The sequence below is a fragment of the Drosophila erecta genome, unplaced genomic scaffold (genome assembly GCF_003286155.1).
Source record: "Drosophila erecta strain 14021-0224.00,06,07 unplaced genomic scaffold, DereRS2 tig00000021-arrow-pilon, whole genome shotgun sequence".
Taxonomy (NCBI): domain Eukaryota; kingdom Metazoa; phylum Arthropoda; class Insecta; order Diptera; family Drosophilidae; genus Drosophila; species Drosophila erecta.
The window spans coordinates 25,964,311-25,991,196 of NW_020825198.1; the positions used below are offsets into that span (position 1 = coordinate 25,964,311).

Consider the following 26,886-nt stretch of genomic DNA (forward strand, 5'->3'; position numbering starts at 1 on the left):
TATTTTCCCTAACTTTTCCGACAGAGAACATACGTAAATGTTTCACAATATGACTATAATACCACTTCTGTTTATCATGTTTTAAAATCGTATGTCCTCTGTTTTGGTATTGGAAATATTAACTTTAAAATTCCGTAAATTGCTAAAATGTGAGATTTGAGAAATGTGAGATAAAAACTAAGTGCAGGCCTACATTTTTCAATATAATTCGTATGTGCTCTTTGACCGACTCTGCCAACGTACTAGACCAGACAGGTCGCTTGATTAATTAAATATATTTTTTAAAAGTGTGGGCGTAGCAGTTTAGCCGTGTTGTTGTCGCTAGAGTAGGTAGCAGCATATGATTGAATGCATGTCGTTCATGCGGACTAGGGTAGACCTTATGCGGAACCAAAATCTCCTCATGGAAATGCTAATATCACAACGATCCAAATAATCAATGCCTGCCCTACGTATATGGAATGCCAACGGCGTTTCACGGCATAAGCTAGACATATCACAATTATTGACGTCAGAAACACATCTTACTCCTAAATAAAACAATTCCCAAATAAGCTTTTTTTCAACGTATCCTAAATAGAAATCGTATTAAATACCACTATACCATAGCGAGTTTGTAGTTGGTTTATTAACTCTCGGCCATCTCTCTGTCTGGACTACAGTGTCTTACTCTATAACTCCGTATTAAAACCAATATGAAGGTACGGCTCCCAACTATGGGCAAGCGCCAGCAGCTGTAATATTGACATCATTCCAAGGGCTCAATCGAAGATACTGAGGACAATCTTCCGACCTAACGATGGTCATTAAGCCCGTATTTTTCCAGAATAGAGTTATAGAGACTGTTTAATATTGTATAAAATTAGGATTTGAAAATTGTTAGTCTCTTACTTTCTAAGAAGATCGAATAAATAATATTTAAAAAAATATTTTTCTTGCCATTTTCTATTGATTTGGCTTGTTTTTTAGGCTTGTAAATTGCAATCAAAATGTTGATTTTTTTCGCTGTATTATTTGTTTTGCAAATTTCAACGGTCTAGAATACTTTGGCCACGCGCCTTTTAACTCCCACAAGCCGCCCAAAACTGATACGCGCCAATTTTGAAACATTTAGTAATTTTTACTATTGTTTTACCTTATCACTATGGATATGTCAGAAATTGTGAAATTTCATATTTGCACATTCACTAGCTGAGTAATGGGTATCTGATAGTCGGGGAACTCGAATATAGCATTCTCCCTTGTGTTTCTATGCTCATTTGTGTCCAAGATTTTGGTTACCAAGATGTATAACGAAAAGTGGTTGTCTGAAATGACTCTATTAATTTATACTTTATGAACGACAATATGGCTGTTCGCATAAAATTGCGCTGACCAGGGATTTCTTCACCACATCACATATTTTCTGAATTTGAAAAATATGTAGATGTTGACCGGTTTGTCTATATCTTCGAGGTACAGTGGAGGTAAGTGATAACTCGTGGCAATATCAAAGTGTACGTCTTCTTCTAATTTGTGGATGTGTGCCGGGATGCGAATTTGATGCCGGGACATCATACGCATACGTCAACGGAATAGTTCTCCTTTCCTGCCTTGTTAAAAATATGGGCAGTGTGCCCACATACATGAAAATATGAATGGCATATGCATATACCTATGTTGCCACGCCCACTCTAACGCCCACAAACCCCACAAAACTGTCACGGCCACACTTTTGAAAAATGTTGTGATATTTTCTCATTTTTAAATGTATATCGTAAATTTCTATAGATTTGCCAAACAACTTTTTGCCACGCCCACTCCAAAACCCACAAACCGCCCAAAACTGTCACGCCCACACTTTAAAAGTTTTGTTTAATTTTATTATTTTTCCCCAATTTCTACATTTTTCAATTCCCAATTGGATTTAATTTTTTCCCAATTTCTATATATTCCAGAACATTTTGAAATATCTCGGTAGTACTTCCACTAGCCGAGTAACGGGTATCTAATAGTCAAGGAACTATCGACTATAGCATTCTATATAGTTTTTTTGGGATCTTTTACAGAATTCTTAATTGAATCTATAGATTTAGTTTCATAAACAGTTTCTATTATTACTTCTATACTGTAAATCTATTTTATCAAGCGACTGGGCGGCGACATCAATGGACATGATGGATGTGATCGTTGATTCGCCAGATATTGAGTCGGCTGAATGACGAACTTAAAGCGAAAGTTGCATAGCTAGATGAGCGGAAACTAAGCTAGATTAACTGAAACTAAGCTATGGTCCCGAGAACAATATCGGATAGCAGGGTATGTATGAACGTGTGCTAGTTTTGGCGCACAAATTGCGGTAAGCGGCAAGATGCCTCCACATTTTCACGCGTGCTTTTCTGTGACAATCTTTCACAGAGCTTCGTTAAGGGGAGTAATATATCTGAACAAAATGCAATGAATCTTATATCTTTGTCTCCAAGACCTTATATTTAAAATCTTCTGGCACATAAAAAAATACCTAAAAATATACCTAATCTGTATTTATCTTTCATAAAGAAAGTAAATTTTTCTGGATGTAATTTTAAATTATGTTGTCTGTATATTTTGAAAAAGTCTTTAACATATGCTCTCTGGAAAAACCGACCACAGCTAAATAATCCATATACAGGAATGCTTGCAGGGAGTGCAGGTCTGCAAATACAAGTGTAATCATTCTAGGAAAGGAATTGGGGGCTAATTTCAAGCCAAATAATAGCGATTCTATTCCATTCGATAAATATTTTATTCATAGAAATTCGAATTTCTCAGCTAGCAATTAATTGACTATTGTCTACGACCAACTGCTGTCTAAAGCAGTGATTTCTTGGGGACCAAGAGAACTGGCCTATTATAATATATTTTAATATAGACGGCTCAACAATACCGTCTTATAAACGGTTTTTTGTTTAGGAGGTTTATGTTCTTAAATTGAAAATGAAAATGCGCAGGTTGGGGTAGATAATTCGATGGCATTAATGATGGAATATAACTTCGGGCAAATTACCACCACGTGAGTTTTTTAGAAACTGCATTCTGGAAGTCCGATTCTCCACCACTTTTTCAAGCATCTGAGTCCGTATGTCGGCAATAGCTCGTTCAATGTTGGCTTCAGTTTCTGAACCAGCTGAATCTTTGCGAACGATCTTCCACAATGTCGATGGGCAAAGGTATAACTCCTGAGGATGGGACGAATCGATATGTTCGGGTCTTCTGTTACACTGGCCCCAACCGCCGCAATATTTTCTTCAGTACTCTGTGAAGTCTAGACGATGGCCGGAGGTACAAAAGAGTGAATTGGGAGCAAAACTTCTCGATAGTATTGTGCACAGTCTGAATTTATGGCCGATTATGAGCATCATAAAACGGACGAAGCAAACGGTGCACTTTCACAAACGACCTTTGATTTTGGAATTCAAATTCAACGATGTGGTATCGCTGCTCAGCTGTCAACCTATTCATCATGAACTGTTTGTTTACATATTCCTGTCAGTCAAGCTATATTATTTTAATAATATGAAGTTGACGATGTTGGCGACTTTAGTGGCTTATCCTAGATATACATAGATTATTCATCAAGATTTGTGTAATGTTTGTGTACGGTATAATTAAATGTTTGATGTACTTTGTATTCAGTATTTTTCGACTGTCGCTATCGCACCGCCCCCATCCCGATACCATCCCATCCATTCCGCTCTGGCGTTCCCACTGGCCTGTGTGTGTGAGTAACTTCTGTGGCGCTTCGATACCGCGTATCCCCCTTCTCACTAACCGGGTTCTGCTGCCGCTCTCTTCGGCTTCAAGTCGGTAATATAAGCCGTCTTTACCTCCCCTTGCCGCATGCTCCAGGATGTGCTTCTTGGCTCACACTGCGTCCCCCACCTTTGGTTTCCGTGTTGCCTCCGGATATTATAGTGGCGCGCCGGACCCTGCGCCGGGTTCTCCATGTTCGTCCGCTCCAGATCGCTCGAAGATCTTCTTCAGGTTTCCGCGTTCTCTGCTGGCGTTTGTCCCCTGCCTGCCCCGGTCGTCTGCACGTCAAACAACGCATTCGGCAGCCTTGGCTCCCTGCCCTACGTGATGAATGCTGGCGAGTATCCAGTGGTCTCCGCCACACTCGTATTCACTACTAGCTGCAGCCCCCGCCAGTTCTTGTCCCACGTCCTCTGATCGGCCCTGTGTCATTTGTTTGACGGTCATATTGGCCCTTTCTGTTGGGTTTTCTTGCGAGGTGTATGGAGACATGAGCTGGTGTCGCACCCCCAGCTCCTCCAGAAACTTCTTGTATGCCCCGCTCGTAAGCTGCACTCCGTTATTCGTTATCATTACCTTAAGCGAACCGTACCGGTGGTTGCCGATCTACAGGAACCAGCAATCGAATTTCCGAGTTTTGACCGCGGCAAGGGTCGAAATCCGGTGGCCCATGGTTCCTCTGGGTTAGCATTTTCCTGGCTGGCTTTAGTTGTTTAGGCTTCATACAGCTTTCGAAGTTCCGCACGTATTTCCTCAAGTCCCGGTACATTCCTAGCCCTTGACTCTTCACACATTCCAACCTTCTTTGCTGTCGATAGGCTCACCTGCGCCTCGAGCAGTAAAAACATTTTTCCCTATTCATAAGCTTTTTAACTAATAATCTTTTTATGGAACCATTTAAATAGTAAAATAGCTCGATATAAAAGACTTCAGTTACGACTTTTTGAACAAAAACAGCTAGTTGAGCGAGAAAATAATAGGTTGGCAAATATCTCCGCTTTTTTGCTCTTTATTCAATGCTTTATAAAAAGTGTTACAGTGATCGGATTTAGTTCAAATATGCGCCGTTTTGTTCGAAAATCTGTTTCCATCTAGACGGCAACTTCATAATACCTCCCTCGTAGAAGCCCCCCTCCTTATTTGCGAAGAACTCGGACAGCCACTTTTCACAAGCCTCTTTTGAGTTCAACTTTACACCACCAAGGGCATTCGCCATGGACAGAAACAGGTGGTAATCACTTGGCGCTATGTCCGGGCTATATGGTGGATGCGATAAAACCACCCATCCGAGCTCCCGTAGCTTCTGACGAGTCATCAACGAAGTGTGTGGTCTGGCGTTGTCCTAGTGGAACACTACACCCTTCCTGTTGGCCAATTCTGGACGCTTCTGGTCGATCGCCTGCTTCAAGCGGTCCAGTTGTTCGCAGTAGATGGTAGAATTAAGCGTCTGGCCAAATGGGAGCAGCTCATAGTGGATGATTCCCTTCCAATCCCACCAAACTCACAGCAAAACCTTCCTGGCCGTCAATACCCGCTTGGCCACTGTTTGGGACGATTCACCGGCCTTCGACCACGACCGTTTTCGCTTGATATTGTCGTATGTGATCCATTTTTCGTCGCCAGTCACCATCCGCTTCAAGAATGGGTCGAGTTCGTTCCGTTTCAGCAGCATATCGCAGGCGTTGATTCGGTCCAGAAGGTTTTTTTGCGTCAAATCATGCGGCACCCAAACATCAAGCTTTTTTTTGTATCCAGCCTTCTGCAGATGATTTAAAATGGTTTGGTGACTAACTCCCATCTCCTGGGCGATGTCACGAGATGCCACATGCCGGTCTAACTCGATGTATTCCATGATTTGATCGGTATTTGTCGTCACAGGTCTTCCGCCGGCTGGCTTATCCATGGTGTCGTTTTCACCGGCTCTGAATCGTCGAAACCATTCCTCCGCGGTTCGAAGTGATAGAGTACCATCCCCCAAAACACCATTATTCTCACGGAACGTTTCTCTAGCGGATTTGCCTTTAACGAAGGAAAACTTTAAAAAAGCGCGAATTTCGGCGTTAGTGAACTCCATGTTTATTGTTGAACGCAATATCCAAACTAATCATGCATAGCGTCGTTTTGTAGGTTATGTCAAGACCTTTCAAATTATGTATAGTATTGCCAGATACGAGCTCTGTAGCGCTTTGTACATAGCCGCGAAATTCAAAAGACAAAAAGGCGGAAGGGAGATATTTGCCAAACTAATATATATAAATAGCTATGTTCTCTACGGTCATGCCCTTATGCCCCTGAATTTAAAGATTCGTCTTGTTAAAATCGTTACATATTAAAATGTTTTTTTTTTTAATACCACAATCTGTTTTCTGTTGACTTTCGCATTGACTTCATAGAAAGAAATGTTCATATGCGGGGATAACTTTCTGTGGAATACGAGAAAATATGGGAATATGCGAGTCAAAATTTTTTTGAATATTTTCCCTAACTTTTCCGACAGAGAACATACGTAAATGTTTCACAATATGACTATAATACCACTTCTGTTTATCATGTTTTAAAATCGTATGTCCTCTGTTTTGGTATTGGAAATATTAACTTTAAAATTCCGTAAATTGCTAAAATGTGAGATTTGAGAAATGTGAGATAAAAACTAAGTACAGGCCTACATTTTTCAATATAATTCGTATGTGCTCTTTGACCGACTCTGCCAACGTACTAGACCAGACAGGTCGCTTGATTAATTAAATATATTTTTTAAAAGTGTGGGCGTAGCAGTTTAGCCGTGTTGTTGTCGCTAGAGTAGGTAGCAGCATATGATTGAATGCATGTCGTTCATGCGGACTAGGGTAGACCTTATGCGGAACCAAAATCTCCTCATGGAAATGCTAATATCACAACGATCCAAATAATCAATGCCTGCCCTACGTATATGGAATGCCAACGGCGTTTCACGGCATAAGCTAGACATATCACAATTATTGACGTCAGAAACACATCTTACTCCTAAATAAAACAATTCCCAAATAAGCTTTTTTTCAACGTATCCTAAATAGAAATCGTATTAAATACCACTATACCATAGCGAGTTTGTAGTTGGTTTATTAACTCTCGGCCATCTCTCTGTCTGGACTACAGTGTCTTACTCTATAACTCCGTATTAAAACCAATATGAAGGTACGGCTCCCAACTATGGGCAAGCGCCAGCAGCTGTAATATTGACATCATTCCAAGGGCTCAATCGAAGATACTGAGGACAATCTTCCGACCTAACGATGGTCATTAAGCCCGTATTTTTCCAGAATAGAGTTATAGAGACTGTTTAATATTGTATAAAATTAGGATTTGAAAATTGTTAGTCTCTTACTTTCTAAGAAGATCGAATAAATAATATTTAAAAAAATATTTTTCTTGCCATTTTCTATTGATTTGGCTTGTTTTTTAGGCTTGTAAATTGCAATCAAAATGTTGATTTTTTTCGCTGTATTATTTGTTTTGCAAATTTCAACGGTCTAGAATACTTTGGCCACGCGCCTTTTAACTCCCACAAGCCGCCCAAAACTGATACGCGCCAATTTTGAAACATTTAGTAATTTTTACTATTGTTTTACCTTATCACTATGGATATGTCAGAAATTGTGAAATTTCATATTTGCACATTCACTAGCTGAGTAATGGGTATCTGATAGTCGGGGAACTCGAATATAGCATTCTCCCTTGTGTTTCTATGCTCATTTGTGTCCAAGATTTTGGTTACCAAGGTGTATAACGAAAAGTGGTTGTCTGAAATGACTCTATTAATTTATACTTTATGAACGACAATATGGCTGTTCGCATAAAATTGCGCTGACCAGGGATTTCTTCACCACATCACATATTTTCTGAATTTGAAAAATATGTAGATGTTGACCGGTTTGTCTATATCTTCGAGGTACAGTACGTCTTCTTCTAATTTGTGGATGTGTGCCGGGATGCGAATTTGATGCCGGGACATCATACGCATACGTCAACGGAATAGTTCTCCTTTCCTGCCTTGTTAAAAATATGGGCAGTGTGCCCACATACATGAAAATATGAATGGCATATGCATATACCTATGTTGCCACGCCCACTCTAACGCCCACAAACCCCACAAAACTGTCACGGCCACACTTTTGAAAAATGTTGTGATATTTTCTCATTTTTAAATGTATATCGTAAATTTCTATAGATTTGCCAAACAACTTTTTGCCACGCCCACTCCAAAACCCACAAACCGCCCAAAACTGTCACGCCCACACTATAAAAGTTTTGTTTAATTTTATTATTTTTCCCCAATTTCTACATTTTTCAATTCCCAATTGGATTTAATTTTTTCCCAATTTCTATATATTCCAGAACATTTTGAAATATCTCGGTAGTACTTCCACTAGCCGAGTAACGGGTATCTAATAGTCAAGGAACTATCGACTATAGCATTCTATATAGTTTTTTTGGGATCTTTTACAGAATTCTTAATTGAATCTATAGATTTAGTTTCATAAACAGTTTCTATTATTACTTCTATACTGTAAATCTATTTTATCAAGCGACTGGGCGGCGACATCAATGGACATGATGGATGTGATCGTTGATTCGCCAGATATTGAGTCGGCTGAATGACGAACTTAAAGCGAAAGTTGCATAGCTAGATGAGCGGAAACTAAGCTAGATTAACTGAAACTAAGCTATGGTCCCGAGAACAATATCGGATAGCAGGGTATGTATGAACGTGTGCTAGTTTTGGCGCACAAATTGCGGTAAGCGGCAAGATGCCTCCACATTTTCACGCGTGCTTTTCTGTGACAATCTTTCACAGAGCTTCGTTAAGGGGAGTAATATATCTGAACAAAATGCAATGAATCTTATATCTTTGTCTCCAAGACCTTATATTTAAAATCTTCTGGCACATAAAAAAATACCTAAAAATATACCTAATCTGTATTTATCTTTCATAAAGAAAGTAAATTTTTCTGGATGTAATTTTAAATTATGTTGTCTGTATATTTTGAAAAAGTCTTTAACATATGCTCTCTGGAAAAACCGACCACAGCTAAATAATCCATATACAGGAATGCTTGCAGGGAGTGCAGGTCTGCAAATACAAGTGTAATCATTCTAGGAAAGGAATTGGGGGCTAATTTCAAGCCAAATAATAGCGATTCTATTCCATTCGATAAATATTTTATTCATAGAAATTCGAATTTCTCAGCTAGCAATTAATTGACTATTGTCTACGACCAACTGCTGTCTAAAGCAGTGATTTCTTGGGGACCAAGAGAACTGGCCTATTATAATATATTTTAATATAGACGGCTCAACAATACCGTCTTATAAACGGTTTTTTGTTTAGGAGGTTTATGTTCTTAAATTGAAAATGAAAATGCGCAGGTTGGGGTAGATAATTCGATGGCATTAATGATGGAATATAACTTCGGGCAAATTACCACCACGTGAGTTTTTTAGAAACTGCATTCTGGAAGTCCGATTCTCCACCACTTTTTCAAGCATCTGAGTCCGTATGTCGGCAATAGCTCGTTCAATGTTGGCTTCAGTTTCTGAACCAGCTGAATCTTTGCGAACGATCTTCCACAATGTCGATGGGCAAAGGTATAACTCCTGAGGATGGGACGAATCGATATGTTCGGGTCTTCTGTTACACTGGCCCCAACCGCCGCAATATTTTCTTCAGTACTCTGTGAAGTCTAGACGATGGCCGGAGGTACAAAAGAGTGAATTGGGAGCAAAACTTCTCGATAGTATTGTGCACAGTCTGAATTTATGGCCGATTATGAGCATCATAAAACGGACGAAGCAAACGGTGCACTTTCACAAACGACCTTTGATTTTGGAATTCAAATTCAACGATGTGGTATCGCTGCTCAGCTGTCAACCTATTCATCATGAACTGTTTGTTTACATATTCCTGTCAGTCAAGCTATATTATTTTAATAATATGAAGTTGACGATGTTGGCGACTTTAGTGGCTTATCCTAGATATACATAGATTATTCATCAAGATTTGTGTAATGTTTGTGTACGGTATAATTAAATGTTTGATGTACTTTGTATTCAGTATTTTTCGACTGTCGCTATCGCACCGCCCCCATCCCGATACCATCCCATCCATTCCGCTCTGGCGTTCCCACTGGCCTGTGTGTGTGAGTAACTTCTGTGGCGCTTCGATACCGCGTATCCCCCTTCTCACTAACCGGGTTCTGCTGCCGCTCTCTTCGGCTTCAAGTCGGTAATATAAGCCGTCTTTACCTCCCCTTGCCGCATGCTCCAGGATGTGCTTCTTGGCTCACACTGCGTCCCCCACCTTTGGTTTCCGTGTTGCCTCCGGATATTATAGTGGCGCGCCGGACCCTGCGCCGGGTTCTCCATGTTCGTCCGCTCCAGATCGCTCGAAGATCTTCTTCAGGTTTCCGCGTTCTCTGCTGGCGTTTGTCCCCTGCCTGCCCCGGTCGTCTGCACGTCAAACAACGCATTCGGCAGCCTTGGCTCCCTGCCCTACGTGATGAATGCTGGCGAGTATCCAGTGGTCTCCGCCACACTCGTATTCACTACTAGCTGCAGCCCCCGCCAGTTCTTGTCCCACGTCCTCTGATCGGCCCTGTGTCATTTGTTTGACGGTCATATTGGCCCTTTCTGTTGGGTTTTCTTGCGAGGTGTATGGAGACATGAGCTGGTGTCGCACCCCCAGCTCCTCCAGAAACTTCTTGTATGCCCCGCTCGTAAGCTGCACTCCGTTATTCGTTATCATTACCTTAAGCGAACCGTACCGGTGGTTGCCGATCTACAGGAACCAGCAATCGAATTTCCGAGTTTTGACCGCGGCAAGGGTCGAAATCCGGTGGCCCATGGTTCCTCTGGGTTAGCATTTTCCTGGCTGGCTTTAGTTGTTTATGCTTCATACAGCTTTCGAAGTTCCGCACGTATTTCCTCAAGTCCCGGTACATTCCTAGCCCTTGACTCTTCACACATTCCAACCTTCTTTGCTGTCGATAGGCTCACCTGCGCCTCGAGCAGTAAAAACATTTTTCCCTATTCATAAGCTTTTTAACTAATAATCTTTTTATGGAACCATTTAAATAGTAAAATAGCTCGATATAAAAGACTTCAGTTACGACTTTTTGAACAAAAACAGCTAGTTGAGCGAGAAAATAATAGGTTGGCAAATATCTCCGCTTTTTTGCTCTTTATTCAATGCTTTATAAAAAGTGTTACAGTGATCGGATTTAGTTCAAATATGCGCCGTTTTGTTCGATAATCTGTTTCCATCTAGACGGCAACTTCATAATACCTCCCTCGTAGAAGCCCCCCTCCTTATTTGCGAAGAACTCGGACAGCCACTTTTCACAAGCCTCTTTTGAGTTCAACTTTACACCACCAAGGGCATTCGCCATGGACAGAAACAGGTGGTAATCACTTGGCGCTATGTCCGGGCTATATGGTGGATGCGATAAAACCACCCATCCGAGCTCCCGTAGCTTCTGACGAGTCATCAACGAAGTGTGTGGTCTGGCGTTGTCCTGGTGGAACACTACACCCTTCCTGTTGGCCAATTCTGTACGCTTCTGGTCGATCGCCTGCTTCAAGCGGTCCAGTTGTTCGCAGTAGATGGTAGAATTAAGCGTCTGGCCAAATGGGAGCAGCTCATAGTGGATGATTCCCTTCCAATCCCACCAAACTCACAGCAAAACCTTCCTGGCCGTCAATAACCGCTTGGCCACTGTTTGGGACGATTCACCGGCCTTCGACCACGACCGTTTTCGCTTGATATTGTCGTATGTGATCCATTTTTCGTCGCCAGTCACCATCCGCTTCAAGAATGGGTCGAGTTCGTTCCGTTTCAGCAGCATATCGCAGGCGTTGATTCGGTCCAGAAGGTTTTTTTGCGTCAAATCATGCGGCACCCAAACATCAAGCTTTTTTTTGTATCCAGCCTTCTGCAGATGATTTAAAATGGTTTGGTGACTAACTCCCATCTCCTGGGCGATGTCACGAGATGCCACATGCCGGTCTAACTCGATGTATTCCATGATTTGATCGGTATTTGTCGTCACAGGTCTTCCGCCGGCTGGCTTATCCATGGTGTCGTTTTCACCGGCTCTGAATCGTCGAAACCATTCCTCCGCGGTTCGAAGTGATAGAGTACCATCCCCCAAAACACCATTATTCTCACGGAACGTTTCTCTAGCGGATTTGCCTTTAACGAAGGAAAACTTTAAAAAAGCGCGAATTTCGGCGTTAGTGAACTCCATGTTTATTGTTGAACGCAATATCCAAACTAATCGTGCATAGCGTCGTTTTGTAGGTTATGTCAAGACCTTTCAAATTATGTATAGTATTGCCAGATACGAGCTCTGTAGCGCTTTGTACATAGCCGCGAAATTCAAAAGACAAAAAGGCGGAAGGGAGATATTTGCCAAACTAATATATATAAATAGCTATGTTCTCTACGGTCATGCCCTTATGCCCCTGAATTTAAAGATTCGTCTTGTTAAAATCGTTACATATTAAAATGTATTTTTTTTAATACCACAATCTGTTTTCTGTTGACTTTCGCATTGACTTCATAGAAAGAAATGTTCATATGCGGGGATAACTTTCTGTGGAATACGAGAAAATATGGGAATATGCGAGTCAAAATGCTTTTTCCAAGCAATTTAAAAAGTCACGAGTGTAAGCTTATTAATCTGTACGATGCTAGTGCAGTATGATCTTTTCCCGGCTTCGGTATCATTATGATTATAGTTTTTTATTTATTAGGATGAAGCCTAATCGAGTTAGATTTTCGCGACTGCGAAAGACTGTATTATTTTTGGCACCGTCACAATTTGAGTTTAAATTAACAGCGCCTACTATTTGAAGGCGTCGTTTCTGTCCCAGCTCCCTGAAAAGGGTCTTATACAATTTGAGCCAGTGAGCTTAGGCGTGGGCGAGCCCTGGTAGAAGATAGTTTTTTAATGTATTGGTGTTTATCCATCTACTTCCTGGTTTAGAGCCCTAGTGCATTGTTTTAAAAATAGCTGTCTGCCGGTATGCCAAGTACGTTTTAAACATATATTTTCCAAAAGAAACAGCTTGTTATGAAAGTTCGTTTTTTATTTGGCTGCGCCGCTTTGATGCTGTGCCGCGGCGTTATACTTTTAAAAATGTAAATTTAAACGTAAACTTATCAGTGGTCCGATGAGTCCAAAAGAGATTTTGCAGTTATGAGATTGCATAGAATATTTGGGAAGCTTTATAGGATCTGTTTAACAATATTAAGAATATTAAATTTTTAAGATCTAATTATGTGATAAAAAGATAGCATTGATCGCTTTAAGAGCGGCAGAGAGTCATGATTAGAGATCTGTATATCTGATAATATTCTGTAGTGCTCATGTCACTCATAGATCTACAATGATTTAAAATTGGGGTAGGTAATTTCTAGTCAATTTTTTTGGAACTCAGAATCTATCATGAATTTGTCGCGGTAATGTTCTGGTTTGGATGGTCTTCATTGGCATGTCTGTGGCACGGTGTTCTCTTTTTGCCAGACTTCAAATAGCGCATTAATAAAATTAGCTGGCTATTAGAGAAATATTAAGTTTCCCCGAAAAGTTAAGTAGTTTTCTGTATGGCTGGGTATAGAAGACTTTCATGAGCAGTCAAGATCAATTCTTGAAATTCTGCATAATTGCAATACGATGTCTTGCTCATAAGCCTGTTGATAACTGTATAATTTGGAATAAATAGGTTAGGTTAGATTATGTATGAAGATTATTTTTGAAGCCGTGGAAGTTCCAAAAGTTCCAAAAGGTTAGTGGTTATTGATCAGCGTTTCATAAAACCGTGCTGACAGGGTGATATAATTGACCTACAAAGGTGCTGAAAATGAGGAGTGATAACATTTTCAAAAAGCTAAGGGATAGCCGACAGTTTAGAGATTCCTCTGTAATTGCTTGCATACAATTTGTTACCTTTTTTTTTATGGAGAGGAATCACAAAGAATTCCCTTCCATATATGGAGGAACTGTGAAGATACCGGAGATATGGTAAACTGTTTCAGTAGAGGCTTACCGCGTAGAAGTAAGGCTATTGGGAATGAGGTAACGTTGGATATGTTTGAAAAAACTGGGCTGACAGGTCGGCTATTGCGTCGTCCGATGTTACAGTAGTAATTTTAAAAAATAACTAGGAATGGTAAGAAACAGTTTTGCGCTTAGTGGTATCGAAATAATAAAACTGTCGATCCCGTGCAAACTGAAAGTTACAACGGTTTAAATATTTCTTGTAACACTAGTTATTGAGAACGGTAAAGTAAAGTGCGTCCAGCTGCGAAAAATAAAATAGCACCACTTGCCCAATAAAAGTTTGAAGTAGTCCCCTACCTACAATTTAGGGTTTAAAAGGAGCGGAAATACCCTTTTAGAATTCACTTATTAGGAAATAAAAAATAACTAAAATGGTTATATTTATTCTTATCTTAAATAAGGAACTTTATTAAGAACGACAAAATTAGGCGAACTTTATGAAAAATGCTTAAATTTTCAATTCGAAATGGTACAAAATGCATGGCTTTTAGGATATTTTGCTCCAAGACTCCTTAATTACGGACCAAAGGCTTTCGTTGTTAGTTGGCTTAGAAGCTACAACTGCGTTTTTAATATCCGACAAAATATTTTTGATTAGATTTAGGTCTGGGGACTATGCAGGCCACTCCAAATCAGGAACAGATTTTTGTTTTAACCAATCCTTGGCTTTCCTGCTGGTGTGCTTGGGGTCGTTGTCTAGTTGGAAGACCCATTTTAGCGGCATATCATATTCGGCAAATTCGACATATTCGTCTCCAAAATATCCACATAGACATGTTGATCCATGATGGTTTATCCAATGTATTGGGCCCAACTCCATAGTACGAGAAACAAGCCCATACCATTACACTGGATCCTCCTTGTGTCATTTTTTTTGACAGTGTAATTTGGCTCATATAAGGTATTCTTAGGGCGCCTTAATTACGATCAAGATCCCTTGCTACCAAAAAGAACAACCTTGCTCTCATCTGACCATAAAATGTTCCTACATTTTTCGCATGGAAAATTTAAATGTTCCTTGGAAAATTTAATGCGCTGGCATTTAAAAGGAGTACTTTCCTTGGACTAGAGGCTTTTAAACCGTGTTCCCTGAGATATGTGCGAACCGCTTGCACTGTTTCGGATATTTTGAACTCCTTTTTCAGTTCGGTAGGAGCTTTAAATGGCCTTTTGTCGAGATGGGTGCCCAGTGATCGTTTTCTTCCACATGTTTCGGGCTTCTCAGTATAGGTGATTCATTTACGTATCATTTTGTTCGAGCATGGAAGAATTCGACCAATATATCTGTATGATTTTCCTTGAGATATGAGTTTTTTATCATGTCACGTTTTTCGTAAGTGCACTGCTTTCCACGTCCCATTTTAATAATTTCTTTAAGGTAGGTTTTTAAAAATAATGTTGAAAATAGGAATACAAATATCAAGTTTTATAAATATGTGATTTTTACCAAAATAAACCGCCGATAAGTATCGAATATTTGAAAAAATAGATAGTGGTCCCATTTTTAAAACCTCCCATCCGAGCTCCCGTAGCTTCTGACGAGTCATCAACGAAGTGTGTGGTCTGGCGTTGTCCTGGTGGAACACTACACCCTTCCTGTTGGCCAATTCTGGACGCTTCTGGTCGATCGCCTGCTTCAAGCGGTCCAGTTGTTCGCAGTAGATGGTAGAATTAGGCGTCTGGCCATATGGGAGCAGCTCATAGTGGATGATTCCCTTCCAATCCCACCAAACACACAGCAAAACCTTCCTGGCCGTCAATACCAACTTGGCCACTATTTGGGACGATTCACCGGCCTTCGACCACGACCGTTTTCGCTTGATATTGTCGTATGTGATCCATTTTTCGTCGCCAGTCACCATCCGCTTCAAGAATGGGTCGAGTTCGTTCCGTTTCAGCAGCATATCGCAGGCGTTGATTCGGTCCAGAAGGTTTTTTTGTCAAATCATGCGGCACCCAAACATCAAGCTTTTTTTTGTATCCAGCCTTCTGCAGATGGTTTAAAATGGTTTGGTGACTAACTCCCATCTCCTGGGCGATGTCACGAGATGCCACATGCCGGTCTAACTCGATGTATTCCATGATTTGATCGGTATTTGTCGTCACAGGTCACTAATCATGCATAGCGTCGTTTTGTAGGTTATGTCAAGACCTTTCAAATTATGTATAGTATTGCCAGATACGAGCTCTGTAGCGCTTTGTACATAGCCCCGAAATTCAAAAGACAAATTTGGTTTAACAAATTTGCTCTGCGTCTTTGTCTCTGGAAGCTGCATGCTTATTCTCAACATTCTAGCTTTTACAGTTCCTGAAATCGAGGCGTTCATACGGACAGACGGACGGACAAACAGACATGGTCAGTTCGACTCGGCAATTGAACTTGATCAAGAATATATATACTTTATATGGTCGTAAACGACCTTCTGCCTGTTACATACTTTTAAACGAATCTAGTATACCCTTTTACTATACGAGTAACGGGTATAAAAATGCCGGTATATATAAAATAAATATAAAACAAGATAGAATGCTTTAGTCGAGTTCCTTGACTATCAGATAGTTACTCCTCCCCGTTACTCAGCTAGTGGAAGTGCTAACGAGAAATTTCAAAATTTTCTGGAATATCGGTAGAAATTGGGGAAAAAATAATGAAATGAAAAATAACTTAAAAATATTTTAAAAGTGAGGTCGTGACAGCTTTGGGCGGCTTGTGGGCCTTGGAGTGGGCGTGGCAAAAAGTTTTGTTGCAAATCTATAGGTATTTACAAGAAATATTCATTTTTTTGAGACACGAAGTGCGGACATAAGCACCTTAGAAACATTGACTTCAAATATGCTTTACACACCCTAAGCTGAATACTCTAACGACAATTATTCTAGAAGAAAGAAATTTATGAAATTTATTACGTATTATTATATACATATCTTCGGCTATTACTATTGCTATGATGTATTCGAAAAATAGTATAGTTTTTTACATGTTGGCAATCGATCAAAAATAATATATAAAACTTATAATAATTATAATTATAATAATAATAAAAAACTTGTAAAGTGAAGGTCATATTTTGGTCGATTATAGCTGTATACGTACAAAAGAGTTGATGGCTCTAGAGCGCTTTTTCTCTGGCTTTTGAATGAAAATTCGAGAGAGCATGGAGCCAGCTCTAGAGCCATTAATACAATCCCATATTAACGAATCTTCAAAAGCCGGAACCTAAAAAAAAAACACTAAAAAGCTTAGTAAATTATCAAGATGGCATTCGAGCTCTGGTAAGTCTGTTCAGCGAAAAATATAGTTGTTTAATGCTTAAGAAGTTAGTCGACTAACAGTTCGATCTTGTGTGCGTTGCTTTCGATGTAAGCATCCATAAATCAAATTGAAAACTAAAACAAGATAGAACGCTATAGTCAAGTTCCCCGACCAGATACGAGCTCTGTAGCTTTGTACATAGCCGCGAAATTCAAAAGACAGAAATGCGGAAGGGAGATATTTGACAACCTTATATATTGTCCACGTCGCGAGCTGAATACTCTAACGACATATTTTCTAGTATAAAGTAGTTTATTTAAATAATTCGGTATTATTGTGTACAAGTATTCACCTATTACTATTTCTATGATTTATTTAAATAATTATCATGTTACGGCAATGCAAAATTAGAGTTTTTACTTGGTGGCAATCGAGTACAAATAATATAGATTAAAAGTCCATAAACTTCTGAAACCCTACTGACTTGGATACTAAGAACGACAGCGAGGTGCATTGCCAGGCAGCCCGGAAGCTAAGCCTGTCAACTTTTTCTTCCTGAATATTGCCGCAGCTGCCTATAACAAGGAGATTGTGTCAGTTAAGTCACTCTGCCATATGCGCTTTATTTTTGAGACCCTCCGCAAGCGCAGCTCTGTTGTTCAGTGCCACCGATGCCATTCTACAAAATACTGCAGCAGGCTCATATCTGTGTAAAGTGTGCCGGTAAACACCCTGCTAAAGACTGCAGTCGACCACGGGAGGAGCTATGCACTTGCTACAACTGTGGTGAACAGCATCCTGCTAATTACACAGGCTTCACCAAATTCCAGGCGTTCCTACAACGCTCAAGACGCAGAAGTGGTGTGGGGAGAAGAAGTGAGTTCTACGAGCGTCCCACGCCATTGGCTCCCACTGGCGAGCGGCAGACCCACTCTCGAGGCGTAATATCCTATGCAGACATAGCTAAAGAATGCGTTGAAGCCAACAGACCTGAGACCTGCAGCAGCTGGTATCCCGATAACCAGTGGGATCCTGCTGCTCATCGCTGAGAAGAGGCGCTCTCGTGCCAGGTGGATGAGGTCTCGTCACCCGATCGACAAGCGGCTTCGAACAATGCAAAGGTATTTCTACACGGAGCTTTGGCAGATCATAAATCTGCGTTGTTTGATGACAGGCTTGGCAAAACCGGGACCGAAAGCGAAGCGACCCACTCCCTTTGGAAGGCCACGCGTTGCCTAAGAAATGCTCCATTGGCTTATAGCAACGGGACATAGTGCCGGTCTGATCTGGAACAAGAAGAAGCATTTGGCGATCACCTTGCCGACCGTTTCCAACGCAGCAGGTTGAAGAGACACACATTCAGTTGTCCCAAATGCTCCAATTGGACCAACTATTTGAATCGGTTGACCCTAGCGAGATTGGGACACTAAACATAAAAAGAGCTCCAGGACATGATGCCATCAGCAATGCCACCCTAAGGGCACTGCCAGTCGTGCTATTCTCTACATAGGGTTGATTTTCAACGCCATTGTGAGGTTGAAATCGACCGGGTCTGGCACTCCGGTCTACAGCTGAAAATCAAGCTCACTATGCCTGCACCATACTTTGGCCTTCTCGTCCTCGAGAAAGGACGATTTGCGGTCCGTTTCTATTCGGGGCTCTCAGCTGAACACGACGTGGCTGCTGGAGTACCTCAAGGAAGCGTCCTTGGCCCTCGGCCCTCTGCTCTATTGCCTTTATAGCCACGAACTGCCTCGCCCGGACAATATTCTGCACGGGGTATCAATGCTAGCCACATTTGCTGACGACGTGTGTGCAAAATACAGATCTACTTGTATCCAAGATGCTCCCGACGAAATTGAAGATTATGCGACCTCATTTGCAGCATGGGCAAGGCGCTGGAATATCGGAATTAACAGTGATAAATCTGTCAATGTCTGGTTCATTATTAGAACGCGCTTACGTGCTGCGGTGACTAAGCACTACCGGCCACTGTCTTCGAGAAGTAAATTGTCACTATTAAACAAAGTGACAATTAACAAGCTAGTCATTGCTCCAATTACGAGGGCCGGAGGTAAGAGTGCCAAATTTGGGGCCTGGCATACGGCAACCAAATTCTAAGAGTCCAGGCTGCTCAAAACAGAATTGCTAGGACTATAACTGGCTGCGAGTGGTTCGTGCGAAGCACTACCCTACACAAAGACCTGACGCTGCTTACGGTCTTCGACGAGATAAATAGGCACTCGGATCAACACCATGACAGACTGGGAAGTCACCGAAACCGGCTTGCTAATGCCCTGTCCATATCTCGCCCACCAAGGAGGCTCAACAGACGTCAACCAATGGACTGATCCTTCGTTTTCCTTTGATGAGGGTCCCGAGAAGCTGGTGAACCTGACTGTTCCCATCCCAGAATTCAATGTTTCCATTTGATACATTTGTTATAGTTTTGTTATTGTTACTACCGCTTATCTGTGTTAGCTGGCGCGCCCAAACGGTCTGAAAGAATAGATAATAAAGTCACAAAAAGGTTTTTGGTGTACCCTGTATGCCTTAATAAATGCAAATAAAAAAAAGAAGAATCTTTAATGTTCTGGAGCAGATCATTTCACTGTTTGTAGGGCTGAGATAATTTCGAGATATGTTATGTTTTTTTCTATAGTTTGGGCAGTTGAAGAGGGGGTATAGTTTTGAAATTGCGATTTAGCGGTTGAATTTTTGTGTATTAGTTGTTAGAAATAGGGTCGTGATAATAGGAAAATGGTCGCTACCATGGAGGTCGTTTAGTATTTCCCACTTGGCTTAAGGAGCTGATTTCGATGTGTGTGTAAGTATTGTGTGTGGTGTGGGAGAGTAAGGTGTGTATTGTCAAAGAGTCTTTGAGTTATTTTCCTCGTGAATTTGTTGGTGGGGAGCCCCAGGACGGATTCCATCCATTGAAATCTCCTGTAATTAGTGAGGGTGTTTGTTGTAATTGTTTTGTGCTTTTAAGTGTCTGGTTATAAATGTTTTCGGTTGGAGAAATGTATGTGTTAAATAGGTTTAATTTTAGTTTAGATTGTATATTTCTGGGTATTCCTTCCAGATCGGTTGTAATAGTTGAGGATAGTTTACTGAATTCTCAAAAATATTTTTGAGAAAATTAAGGCTTAAAGCATAACTTAAATGTGGTATTGACGGCTTAGGTTTAAGTTTTAGTTAGGGTGTAAGGTTTGTTACTTAGCTATACGAATTTGAAAGTTTTTTAGTCGATGTCTTTTCTGTTTTATTTTTCGCCTTAAGGGGCTTAGAAATTATTGATTTTTCTTTATTTTGGCTTTTCAGTTTACGGCCGGACTCTGGTGGGTCTTTCTTGTTGACCTTTTGAATGTAGGGATCGATGCGGTCGATTTCCATATCCTCGTTTTTGAGGTGCGAAGTTGCAGTCCAGGAAATGGGAGGTTTGTTGTCGAAAACGATCAGTAAAGGTCTTTTTTTTTTGTTCCATTTGGGTGTTTATATTGGGTGCGTTCTTTGGTTGGCCAATTTTTTCGTATATTGTTGGTTGATGGGTGACTTCGCTCAATGACTTTGATAGCCATTATCTATTTTTGCTTGAGGAAAACTGGGCATGATTTGTCTAACGGGCTGTCGTTGTGCTGGTCGTTAACGTAATTTTTACAAATAATTAATTTGTTATTTGTGCATTTTTTGTGCTTCAGCTGAAAAGCAGTTGGATCAAAGTTTTCGGATTTTAAAGGCTTTTGTGATATGCCCTTGTCAGTGACATTTATGGCATTGAAGAGGTAAAGGGATGTAGTTGAATTTCGCGGCTATGTACAAAGCGCACCAGAGCTCGTATCTGGCAATACATAATTTGAAAGGTCTTGACATAACCTCATAACCTACAAAACGACGCTATGCATGATTAGTTTGGATATTGCGTTCAACAGTTATAGACGTGAAAACATGGAGTTCACTAACGCCGAAATTCGCGCTATTTTAAAGTTTTCCTTCGTTAAAGGCAAATCCGCTAGAGAAACGTTCCGTGAGATTAATGGTGTTTTGGGGGATGGTACTCTATCACTTCGAACCGCGGAGGAATGGTTTCGACGATTTAGAGCCGGTGAAAACGACACCATGGATTAGCCAGCCGGCGGAAGACCTGTGACGACAAATACTGATCAAGTCATGGAATACATCGAGTTAGACCGGCATGTGGCATCTCGTGACATCGCCCAGGAAATGGGAGTTAGTACCCAACCCATTTTAAACCATCTGCAGAAGGCTGGATACCAAAAAAAGCTTGATGTTTGGGTGCCGCATGATTTGACGCAAAAAAACCTTCTGGACCGAATCAACGCCTGCGATATGCTGCTGAAACGGAACGAACTCGACCCATTCTTGAAGCGGATGGTGACTGGCGACGAAAAATGGATCACATACGACAATATCAAGCGAAAACGGTCGTGGTCGAAGGCCGGTGAATCGTCCCAAACAGTGGCCAAGCCGGCACTGACGGCCAGGAAGGTTTTGCTGTGTGTTTGGTGGGATTGGAAGGGAATCATCCACTATGAGTTGCTCCCATATGGCCAGACGCTTAATTCTACCATCTACTGCGAACAACTGGACCGCTTCAAGCAGGCGATCGACCAGAAGCGTCCAGAATTGGCCAACAGGAAGGGTGTAGTGTTCCACCAGGACAACGCCAGACCACACACTTCGTTGATGACTCGTCAGAAGCTACGGGAGCTCGGATGGGTGGTTTTATCGCATCCACCATATAGCCCGGACATAGCGCCAAGTGATTACCACCTGTTCCTGTCCATGGCGAATGCCCTTGGTGGTGTAAAGTTGAACTCAAAAGAGGCTTATGAAAAGTGGCTGTCCGAGTTCTTCGCAAATAAGGAGGGGGGCTTCTACGAGGGAGGTATTATGAAGTTGCCGTCTAGATGGAAACAGATTATCGAACAAAACGGCGCATATTTGAACTAAATCCGATCACTGTAACACTTTTTATAAAGCATTGAATAAAGAGCAAATAAGCGGAAGAGAGATATTTGCCAACCTATTATTAACATATTTTATTCTAGGTAGTTAAAGCGAAATATTGCAACGATGCGCATATGCATAGGTTACGAAAGCAAATAATTTGAGAGACTTTATTACAAAACGAACACGCGCGAGTATAAGAGAGAGATGGAGGGACAGAGCGAACAAAGTTATTGCACAGCTGAGGTGCGTAGATCTTAATTGTGCCTCCAAAGTTGACATGTTAAATTTTCTTAAATTTAAGAACTGTTGTAGTCTCCGAATTAATCCTTAAGTAGATTATAATTTAACGACTGAAAAAAACACTCGATATATTTGATTCAACAACTGTAGTTTTATACAAGCAATGCGTCCAGCAGCGGTAGTCGGACACTGCCTATTTGGTCGGCGTGCCGACCACGACTATATGGCGCCATGCATTGGAGCTAGGGTGCTTTGAAATATTTTGTACTTAAGTTCTGTCCATGATCTGAAAGCTTGCGCTTCACGAATAAAACATTGCTCCGGCTATAGCTGTAATAACTTTGTCTTATCATTGATACAATTACTGAGCCACAAGGCCAGCGACTAGGGAGTAAAGTAACTCTCCAACGTAATCATCATAAGAAGACTTTGTTATAACCGAATTGCAGTTTCACTGCAATATTCCACGGACAGCAGCAAACGCCGCTGGACCACACTTCAACCTATGCACCCTGACACGCAAACAATCTTAACCTAACAGACTAGTAAAGTTACAAAACATGTAAGCTTGATAAGTGAACTCAACCGCATACCCCCAAGATTTTCTGTCGCAAAGAAAGTCCAACCCAAGCTAATAATCTCAACTTGCTGAGCAATTGAATAAATATAGTGAACAGTGCAAAGAATATTGCATACCTTTTGTGATTTATTTTCCATTGCAAAAAATACGTTTTATTGCATGCCCCAAGTTACCTTATGATTCTTGCGGCTCAAAAAAATTTTAAATTAAAATAAATTAAAATTAATTAAATTATTTTTTGTCAAAAAACCTTTTTTAAGATAAAAATGGTCAACTTTCAATCTATTTCTTGCGCAACATATTTTCGTTATCTCGAGAAAGCCGATCAATTGTGCTCGGCAAAAATAAATTTGTGTAGCGCCAACCATTAGTCAATGAGTTAGGCAAGTGAGTATAGAGATATTAAAGTCGAATACGATAGTGATGACGGGTGGGATTTAGAAACACAAGGCTTTCGACCAACGACATAATACACTACAGAAATGGACGCTGCCCAGCTACAGGCAATTATATCTGGAGCCGTTAGCTAGGACAGCCCAACAAGAAGCTAGACTGACACAGACATTCCAAACACAATTAAATGAGGTTAAACAACAGATGCAAAGCTTGTGTGTGGAAGCACCACAAGAGGAAGCTTACAAAAGAATAACTGTAGACCCAAGCATTCGATGTGAAGTCTAGCTTGATATTGTAAAGACCATGCCAGATTTTATGGGAAACCAAGATGACTATTTATCGTGGCGACAGTCAGTCGTAGCCGCATATGAAATCTTCAAACCATATCAAGGCAGCGAGGCACACTACCAAGCCGTTTCTACTATCAGAATTAAGATCAGGGGATCGGTAAGAGGGCTACTAGTTGCCCATAACACAGTCTTGAATTTCGATGCCATAATTGCTCGACTGGACTGCACCTACGCGGACCTTCGACAGGGACTTGAAACAGTCACGCAAGGAGAACGACATAGAAACAGCTAACACTAATAACAGAGAAGACCGTTAGGATACACGAACCGGACAGTGCTATTCTATTAAATACTGAGGTTAGAGAAGATGCCCTCAGCTTTAGCTTTAGCTAGGAATCCGAAGCAACCATATCCGTATATACATATGTATATATATTATATTAACATATAAGAATATAGATATTAAAACCTCTCGAAAACGTGCATGCAGATCAAGTAGAATGTCCTTCAGCGTCAATTGTAATTATATCGCGAAAATAAAAAATAATGTAAATGAAGTCTAACTTGGCGATCTTTAAGCTTCACAAAATCACAAATTCCGTTAAATTATTATTATTATCTAAAAAATAATAGTTTTAGTTGAAAAATGTCATTTACCAAATGCTTCCAAAATAGTGTTGGCCTCTAAAATCTGCTGCTGAACCCAGGAGGAAACGTTTGAAGTAATTGTGCATAAGTACTGCAGTATAAATTTTGTAGTCTCCGTTTTCCCAGCTCCAGATTCACCGGATATTACACATGCCTATAAGTACCAATGAAAAAAGAAACTTTAATACAATATTCATCGCAAATAGGAAATTAAAAAAAGGGACAACTGGAAACATTTTTAGATGTAAGATGCAACGATATATTTTTCACAATAGTTTTATATTTGAAAGTAATTATTTCAAAACATTCAATAAATCCCGTTACCAATCCCGTTTAATGACAAATAAAGATAAAGAAGAAATTTACTGTTCTAACATTTAAAAAAATTTTTCACTTCGGTTATAGTTAATAATTGTATGACAAATTATTTAGTTATATAACAAATAAACGACAAAACAAGGGAGAAGGCTACAGTCGAGTTCCCAGACCGTATGATGATCTGCCTTCTGCAGATGGTTTAAAATGGTTTGGTGACTAACTCCCATCTCCTGGGCGATGTCACGAGATGCCACATGCCGGTCTAACTCAATGTATTCCATGACTTGATCGGTATTTGTCGTCACAGGTCTTCCGCCGGCTGGCTAATCCATGGTGTCGTTTTCACCGGCTCTGAATCGTCGAAACCATTCCTCCGCGGTTCGAAGTGATAGAGTACCATCCCCCAAAACACCATTAATCTCACAGAACGTTTCTCTACCGGATTTGCCTTTAACAAAGGAAAACTTTAAAATAGCGCGAATTTCGGCGTTAGTGAACTCCATGTTTACACGTCAATAACTGTTGAACGCAATATCCAAACTAATCATGGATAGCGTCGTTTTGTAGGTTATGTCAAGACCTTTCAAATTATTTATAGTATTGCCAGATACGAGCTTTGTACATAGCCGCGAAATTCAAAAGACAAAAAGGCGGATTAGTTTGCCAAACTAATACAAGTTAATAAACTAACTAATAACAAGCTTACCGGATCATTAGTTGTTACCGTAAAGCGGTTGGTGTCTTTGGAGAATGTTATTTATGAGGCTTTTGAAGAGTGAATGTTTCCAAAAGATGGGCCTTAGCTTTTTATATGAAGAGTGAATATGTCACTCCCCCACCTTTTAGATATTAGCTTGTCCTCAGGCGATTATTTCTAGATATAATTGTGCATTTTTAATTTCAACTATTTCTGTTTTTGATTCTGTTTCTTTTTCGATATTTTTGTTAGCAGTTTTAATTGGTTTTAGGTAAGAGATAATAATTTTGTATGGCGCTGTTTTACATTTCATATAAAAGTAAAATATGTAAATTAAAACTAAAACAGATATAAAGATTATTAGAATGTTTCTATAAATTGTGTTATTCTTATTGTTTTACAAAATAATTTCTTTAATTTCTATGCGTGACATTGGTTCGACTTTGTTTACATTGTGTTCAGTAAATATTACATTTGTGTATTGTTGAATATTATTATTTGTATTGTTCCAGATTCAAACAAGATAAATCCTTGATTGTTTTCTATTGGGTGATTTCGAGTGTTCCTGCTGTAGTTTGTGTCGCAGTACAAGTTATTATGGTGATTATGAGTCCGATTATTGGAAGGTGTCGGTTTGATGCAAGTATTTGATGTCATTAACTTTCTTTTTCTTTTTGAATTTGCTTTGAATAACGTTTTGGCCTCTATTATTTTCGTTTTAATGTTTTTCATCTAATTGTTCTATTCTGCCTGTTTTTCTAAAGGGATTCTTTGATTTTGCGCGCGTTAAGGGTGCTTGTGTCGATTTCGAATCCTATCGTTTTTTGTTAAGTTTTTTGATTTTAATTTCTTTAATCACCTGGGTATCATAAGTAGGTGTGCATGCGTAAAGAAGGATGTTAGCCGGTGTCTGTCCGGTTGTGTTATGTTTAGTCTTGTGGTTGTATATGTATAAAATTGTCTCCATTCGTTTTTCTTTATTTTCTCTATTGTTCTCAGTATTTTTTTCATTTATGGTTTTATGAAGGCGTTCTATGTCTGCTATTCCTGTTTTACTTGTGGTAATATTTGTTTGTATGTCTCCGTTGTTTAGCCAAATTTTTAAAGAAGTGCTTACAAGCGCGGAGTCTTTGTCTGCTTTAATTTTCTTTGGTTTTCCCATGTCGTTAAAAATTCTAGTTAGGGCTCGTTTTGCCTCTAACCAATCTCTACCGTTTGTTTTAATAAGTGAAGCGAATTTTGAATATACGTCTATACAGGATAAATACTGTTCGTTGTCAATTGCATAAAAATCAATAACATAAATTTCTCGTGGGTTATTTGTCTCTGGAGTTATTTCGAAAAATAGTTTTGTCTATGTTCTGTCTTTGCAAGGTTACAGATTTCGCAATCATTGATAATGTTTTGAATTAGTTTATTATAATCGGGAAAATAGTGAGTTTTTCAATACCAGGGTGTAACAATTTAGAATGTTGAGTAATAATAAATTCTTTAAATTCAGGATAAGATTTTATGTCTTTTAACATTATGATACTTTTCAGAATATTCACGTACTGTGTGGCTTAATGGTTTCTCGATATGCTTTTTGAAAAACTAAAAAGTCTTTATCGTTTTCCAGG

The 26,886-nt window shown here is 40.0% G+C and overlaps 1 protein-coding gene across 3 annotated transcripts in view; it reads right to left on the bottom strand.

The window, feature by feature from the left end:
• The window catches only part of LOC26526255 (unconventional myosin-VIIa), a 713,556-nt gene that overhangs the window by 528,764 nt on the left and 157,906 nt on the right, over window positions 1–26,886 (bottom strand). For 2 of the 3 annotated variants that reach the window (XM_026976731.1, XM_026976733.1), the window contains 2 exons: window positions 24,262–24,406; window positions 17,060–17,088 (listed from right to left, as the gene is read on the bottom strand). In XM_026976731.1, coding sequence (XP_026832532.1) covers window positions 17,075–17,088; window positions 24,262–24,406 — 159 coding nt within the window. In that variant the 3' untranslated portion in view covers window positions 17,060–17,074. Of the gene's footprint in view, window positions 1–17,059; window positions 17,089–24,261; window positions 24,407–26,886 lie in introns of those variants that run through there. The other variant, XM_026976734.1, reaches the window with a different exon arrangement.